Source organism: Carlito syrichta, unplaced genomic scaffold (assembly GCF_000164805.1).
Source record: "Carlito syrichta isolate Samal-C Ts95f unplaced genomic scaffold, Tarsius_syrichta-2.0.1 Scaffold316102, whole genome shotgun sequence".
NCBI lineage: Eukaryota > Metazoa > Chordata > Mammalia > Primates > Tarsiidae > Carlito > Carlito syrichta.
In genome coordinates, this window is record NW_007260198.1 from 66,118 (window position 1) to 73,388 (window position 7,271).

At 42.1% G+C, this 7,271-nt stretch overlaps 1 protein-coding gene across 2 annotated transcripts in view; it reads right to left on the minus strand.

The window, feature by feature from the left end:
• The window catches only part of PUS7L (pseudouridylate synthase 7 like), a 28,244-nt gene extending 22,556 nt beyond the window's left edge, over nucleotides 1–5,688 (minus strand). Inside the window, exons 1-2 of one of the 2 annotated variants that reach the window (XM_021706858.1) lie at nucleotides 5,639–5,688; nucleotides 1,270–2,189 (exon numbers count right to left, since the gene is read on the minus strand). In XM_021706858.1, coding sequence (XP_021562533.1) covers nucleotides 1,270–2,189; nucleotides 5,639–5,682 — 964 coding nt within the window. In that variant the 5' untranslated portion in view covers nucleotides 5,683–5,688. Of the gene's footprint in view, nucleotides 1–1,269; nucleotides 2,190–5,582 lie in introns of both variants that reach the window. The other variant, XM_008073771.2, reaches the window with a different exon arrangement.
• Between the last annotated feature and the right edge of the window lie 1,583 nt (nucleotides 5,689–7,271).

A 7,271-nucleotide genomic window follows, 5' to 3' on the forward strand; every position in this document is an offset into this window, starting at 1 on the left:
AGAGAGAGAGAGAGAGAGAGAGAGAGAAAGAGAGAGAGAGAGAGAGAGAGACCTGACAGAAATTGCCAGGAGGGAAAAAGATAAAAGATGCTACCATTTAAGTAACTATAAAGTACTAAACAATTTCATTATTTCATTTAATCCTTAGACTATTAAGATAAGTTAGACTTTACTACTACCTCATTTTTCAAGTACAAAATGTTGTAAGTTGTTAGGTAACTTGCCATGGCATTATTCTTCCCATTTTTACATTTGTGGAATCAAATCTTAAAGATATTAAAAATTTTATAAATCTTTTTGTGAAGTAAAGTCATAATATAAAATCAAACCCCCAAAGCCCTATGGTCCAAACTCTTTTCATTTACACCTGTGGTCCCTACAGAGCACAATCCTTTTTCTGTGCCACACACATCTGTGCAAATTTGGGGTGCTAGTTTTATCGTTAAAAGCTTTGCTAAATAAATTTATGTAACATCATCTGCAACACTTCCCACCCTTCAAGTAAAATATAGGCCAGTTAAACCTGGTCTGCTGCACCTGTACAATGGGAGTTCATCAGTTCCATCCAGTCTAGGAATTAAATATATTCCCTAAAACAGTGATGCTCAAAATGTAGCCTCCAGGTCAGCAAAAAAAGCCTCTCCTGGGAATTTGTGAAATCATTACCCCAAACCTTCTGAAACAGAACTGGGAATAGGACTCAGAAATCTGTTTTAACAAGACTGTTTGGTGATACATGCTACAGTTGGAGCACATGTCTCTAGAAGACTGACGAAACCAAGTTCTCAGGTTCCCTACTTATGGTAGGGAAATTTAATTGTTTTGGATTACAAAGTATTCTCTTCACTTTCCCAACACAGAAAATATATTTTAATCTCCTAGTACTTAATTTTAATTAAGACAACTTTCAAAATATGAAATCAAGATTTACCTTCAATAAAACATACTAAACATAAAATAATGGCTTCAATCATATACATTTGTGACTATGTTAACTAAAAATGCCTGGGTTAACCAAACTTTCATCATTAAGGCTAATTTTTACATTCAGTGTAATTTGAAAGTCTTCATCTTCCATTAAGTAAAAGAATAAGAATTCCTAGAGTTGTTTAAAACACTCATCAGCAATTCCTCCCCCTACATGTAAAGCACACATTCCAATATCTCTCCAGCCACATCTATTCAATTCATTTGAAATCATTCAGCTATTATGATTTTTAAATTTAACTAAGCTTGTCCAATAAAATGAATGATGATTTATTAAATTACCTGTATATGTCACTTTTCTTTTCTGGCTTTCAAGAGGCTTTTTCCTGCGCTTGTGTGCTTTTTCCCGAAATCTTACTGTTATCGCCACATTTGGAGTACCAGCATTATAATTCAGTTCAGGAAAAGATTTCGTTTCTACTAGATTTCCAAACTTTTTGTTGACAAAATGGTGGACAGCTTTCCTGTGGTCTTTATTTGCATCAGGCTTAAAGGTAAATTTGGAATTTTCTTTCTTTGCATCCAAATATTTAAAAAAGTCAAATGCTTCTTTTTCAGATACCAAGTGACAAAGTTCTCTATACTCAAGATTTGGTTTTACAACAATTTCACTGTTTTTTCCTACAGTTATTAAAAAAGGAAATTTCTGCCTAATAGCACTATGTAAACTAGCTCTCTGGTTTTTGTCAAGGATACTGCCTAATGAGAATTCAGGAGCTGATCCAAATGACTCAGTTTTAGAATGCCACTTTTCTTTTATATCACAGGCGAAATTATTCAGTAACTCATTAGTTTTTTCATCTAAAAAGGAGTTTAATACATCAGCTTTTTCTTCACATCTGGAAATCCCGTCATTGATAGTATCTTCCTTTTCTGCATCAGACTGATTATTTTGGTTACCATTGGAGTACCTGGCCAAAGTATTAATTTCTGGGTTACTTCCATCTTCAAATGATAGATTTTGAAGATCTAATTTTGTTTTTTTGGAAAAATTTTTTGTCTCTGGTTGTATTTCACTCATCTCACAAATAGGCTCATCAATGGTCTTATTAACTAACTGTGACTGTTCATCAATTTCAATAACAATAAAGTCACTTGGTGAGCTTTTTATAGTGCCACAAAATCCAACATGATCATTAATGAAACACAAAGAACTAAACTGGGTTCTATAATCTGTATCCTCTTCCATTCTTAAATAACGCCTACAAAAGAAACAAAGTGGTAGTTAGTACCAGAAAGAAAAGTTGTGGATGTCAAAATATAAATAGGCTTGCAAGATCTATTTATGTCTCCGTTTTAATTATGAGTCCTCTTCAATGACATTAATAATTTATGACAATATTCATGTGTACTTTGACCCTCCTATATCAAAATGAATAAAAAGGGAAACTGTTTCTGGTATTACTAGTGATTTGTAACTAGAATCTTCACTTACTCCAGGCTTCTATCTATTGTGCAGGATTAAAATAGGTCAATTTTAAATTTACCTTAAAAATACCATTTGTAGGCCCACAAAGAAGAGATGATAACATCATAGGTCATCCTCTCTCAGATTCCCTAAGGACTCTTCTTCATTCACTGATGACCTCTAGCTCACTATCTTCTTATCTAGCATGACTCTCATGATCATCCATATGGATCATCTGTTTATTTATTTATTTATTTTTGTTCTTCAAAAATGACTTTAATAACTGCAGGGTATTTTCTTAAATACATGCTTAACAATTGAACTACTTATTCATCTCTATTAATGATCATGCTCAATTCATCACTATAATGGTTGGCACTAAACAAACTTACACATAAAATGATTGCCTTTACTTCTTCTACCAAAAGGGTATTTTTCTTAAAAATGTATAAACAGGGTTGGGCATGATGGTTCATACCTGCAATCCCAGCACTTTGAGAGGTCAAAGAGGGAGGATCGCTTGAAACCAGGAGTTCAAGACAAACCTAGACAACACAGCAAGACCTTGTCTCTACAAAAAATTAAAAAATTAGCCAGACAGGGTGGCATGCACCTATAGTCCCAGCTACTCAGGAGACTGAGACAAAAGGATCACCTGAGCCCAGGCGGTTGAAGCTGTGAACTATGACCATGCCACTGCACTCCTTTCAGTCTGAGCAACAGAGTGACATGACTCAAAAAAAAGAGTGAATAAGGGATCTTCATATAACAATGCCAAATTGAATCTTAGAGAAATTACACTGATTTACAGAGGGCTAAGCAAAATATTTTCTTTCTTTTTTTTTAAGATTTTATTTTAAAGATGTGGGGTACAACTCAGGGTTAGGTACATAAGTAAGGCAAAGTTTGGTACCCTTATTGATGTTATGTGCCTCCCCTTCCCTCCCCTGGCAGTGTTCCACTACTGCCAATCCCTTTCTTATAGTATTATACATTTTGGGGGTCCACTTATGAGTGAGTACATGTAGTACTCAGATCTTTGTTTCTGTGGTAAATCACTCAGTATTATATTCCAATTAGAGTTGGAATTAGGATCATTTGTTTAATGCCTTGGTTCCTCAGTTCTTCAATCTCAGCCTCAGCCTCCCACCTCTACTTCATCTTGGTCATTCACTCTCACTGTCACAACTCTAACTTTTGATTTCCAAATACTGCATCAACTTTAAGCACCTGATTATCTGATCACTCCTACTGCCCTTCATCACACCTACTTTAATACTTCCATTCCGAAAAATTTTGGGATATTGTGAAGGTCTTTAATCCCTCCTTCTACTGTTAGCTCACTATAGTCCATTATCCACGTAGCAGACAGAATGGTGTCTTAAAAGGTAAGTTAAATCACATCACAACCTTCTAATCACATTTACAATAAAATCCAAATTACCCTGACTTGCAAAGACAACTATGATTCTGGACACTGTCTATTCTTCAAACTCATCTTTTACTTTTACCCCATTACCCATTATACTCTAGCTACACTCGCCTTCTTCAGTACTTTTGTCCTAAATTTCCTGTTTCCGAAGTTGTTCCTTCCTCAATCATATAGCTGCATCTTTTAGGATTCACATCGCCAGAGGTTTTTTTCATGATCAATAATCTATAGGAATCTGTAAGTGATACTCTTTCACAAAACCCCATTTAATATTCTGCAAAGCAGCTAAAGTTTTTAAGTTATTGCTTATCTGCTCCAGCTAGAATGTTAGATCCATGTGAGCAGAAACCTTGTCAGCCTTATTCCTACTGATTACCCCACATTTAGATGTGTCAAGTACATAGTAGGTCTGCAATCAACACTGATTGTTCAGTAAAGGAAACAACAAGCACCAAATAAGAACTATAGGAGAGAAGTGGAAGAAAGAAGGCACCACTTATGCCCATGACAAACAGGAGAGGCATCATGCAAGAAGTGGCTGTCTAAGTCCTTGAAATGTTTCAAGAAATAGAAATGAAACAAAGACATCACGTCGTGCACAAACAAAATGTGCAATGTGTGAGAGAAAAACAACCGCCCAGACATAGAGCAGTGGGAGTTAGGGTTTAGTACAGTTCTGGAAAACACAATTACAGCTGGATTAGTGCCAGACTATGGACGACACTGAATACCCTGTCAAAGAATTAAAATCCATTGGGTGGTTAATGAATGGCCACTGGAGGTGTTGGAGTAGAAGCGACATAATCCACAAAGATGCTTTAGTAAACTGACTGATAGAACTGAGCGAGACGCATCTGACACAGTAAGAGCTGGAGGAATTGAGAAATAACGTGATCAAGAGTACAGCTGTAAGCCGGGCTCGGTGGCTCAGCCTGTAATCCCGCGCCTTTGTGAGGCTGAGGTGACTGGATTGCCTGAGTCCGGGGGTTCGAGACCCGCCTGGGCAGCGAGACCTCATCTCTACAATAAATCAAAAAATCAGCTGGGCGTAGTAGTGCATGCCTGTAATTCCGGCTACTCAGAAGGCTGAGACGGAAGGATCGCCGGAGCCCAGCAGGTCGAGGCTGCGGTGGCCGGGAGCGGCCACTGCACTCCAGTCTGGGCGACAGAGTGAGACTCCAACCCCCCCCCCAAAAAAAAGAGTACAGCTGTAGGGACCGGGCTTGAAAGAATGACGATCTTTTCTTTCTCCAGAAACAAGAGGAAGATACACAACATTCTAAGCTAGCGAAATATGCAAAAAAATCTGGGGAGAACGTAATGATGAGGGAATTCCGGCCAAGCATCTTGGTAGAGCGGAACCGAAGTGGAGGGCGGCCAAGGAGCCCACATGGCGTTAAGCATGAGGGAACAGGGTTTCCACGCAACAGAGTCGCTGACGAGCGTGCGGGGCACAGCGTCGCGTGGCGGGCCCATGGCTGAGGAATTGTGGGTTGTGGAGGGAACCTGGGAAGCGGACAGAAATGGAGAATCCTCTTTCTTCATCAATCGCCCGAGCTCTGCGAACCCACGCCTGTAGACTCCACCGCTCCGCAGAACCAAAGCCGTCTTGCCTTCCAGCACGTCCAAAGGAATCCCCCAAGAGGCGGCAGCTATACCTGTTTCCTCTTCCTTCCCCAACTCCCCCCCCCCGTCCCAAGGCGCGACACGTCGCCCTCGTTTTCGGGGCAAAGGGTCGGGATCCTCATGGCCGACCTTGTCGTCGCTCCATACACAAAACGCACATCGCGCAAACGTCGGACCCCGTCTACCTCACTCCAGATGAAGGCGTTCCTCCGCACAGCGCGGTGCGCATGCCCGGAAGTCTCACATTTTTCAGCCTCCGACTGACATGTCTTTAAAGGGGCAGGCTCCCACATAAAGAAGTGCCCGGCGGTAGCCGTGGAATTTCTCCTCCTGGAGGCGCCGAGAGGAATTGGGAGGCGGAGCGAGGGCCGGGCCTGCCGGGTTGGCTCCGCCCCCGACCCGCCCCCTCGCCACTTCGTAGAGCTCAGGTTCTTCTTTGGTTTGCTCCGCCGGGCGGCGCCCGGCCCGTATTCCGCGTCCTGCGCCCTGGCAGGTAAGGGGTTGCGGCGTGCGCGCCTCCTTTATCTAAGGATGTCTGAGTTCCGCGTCCAGCCTCGGTGCCTTTGCTCCAGGACTGTCGAGGGCCCATGCGGGACGGAAACCGCCTGATCACCAGTGAGAAAGTTAGAGGAAGTAGGTCGCGTGGACAGAGCTTGCTCGGGGAGAAGGAGGTGGGTGGGGTTCTGGGGATCCAGATGCTCGTAGGATCTGAGGGTGAACCCGAGACTGGGAGGGGCGTCGCCAGCGGTGCTGGGGCTCAGTCGGACCCCTCCTCAAGCTTCTCAGCTCCTGGGCTGTGTGTTCCGTGAGCCCGTTTACGAAGTGACTTCTGTTCTGAGAACCAGGAAGTGCGGCCAGTGCCTGGCAGAGAGGCCTGTCTTCTGGACAGCTTTCGGAACCTCCGCGCCTTTCTGATTGGCTTGTTTCTTAGGCTTCTAAGCTTCCAGGGAATTAGGATGTGGAGAGGGGTTTGCAGGGTCAGATGAGTACTTGGAGGGGTAGAGGTGGGGGCGGGGATAGTGTACCTGATACCTGGGAAGAAGGAGAGGGGACTAAGGGATAAAAAGCAAACCCTGAGAAAGGAAGAAAACACTTTTAGTCATTTAGGATGGGAATAGCGCTATTAGTGCCTCCTGCAAAAGTATCTGCCCAAGGCTCCTTAAGAGCAGAGGATATTAAAGTCTACATTTTCCCTTCTGGGGGCAATCTTCCAAGAGGTCTATCAGAAAGTTCAGATGTCTATTATTCTCCAGGTTTCGTGCAAAGCATTCATTTGACGTTTGCTTTACATCTGTCAAAGGGAGCTCCTTATCTTCCAGGCCAAACTTACTCTCTTTATAGTCTTCTGTCTCAGGAAGTTTCCAAGTGTAAGGAAACTTGGTCAAGCCAAAAATCTTGGTGCCATCTTCTCACACTCCACATCAGCACATAGGGTTGTATTAGCTCTGCTTCAGGATCTATCTGGCATCCTAGGAATTCTGTGCATGTTCTGCCACCACCCAGATCCAAGCGCCCAGCCTCTCCCACCTGGATTATCGGGAAGCTCTCCAAATTACTCTTTTCCTGCTTCTCTGTCCTTACTCCAACATTCGTTTTCAATTGTAATACTTTATTTAACTCACTGTATTCAAAATATTGTCATTTAAGTATGTGATCAATATATTATTAATGAAGATTTTTTGGGGGGTCTGTACTAAATCTTTTACAGTCACTCTGTATTTGAAGCTTCCAGTACATCCCAGTTCAGACCAACCGCATTCCAGGTGTTCAGTAGTACCATGTGGCTGGTGGCTGCTACATTGAAGTACGACTCTGAGG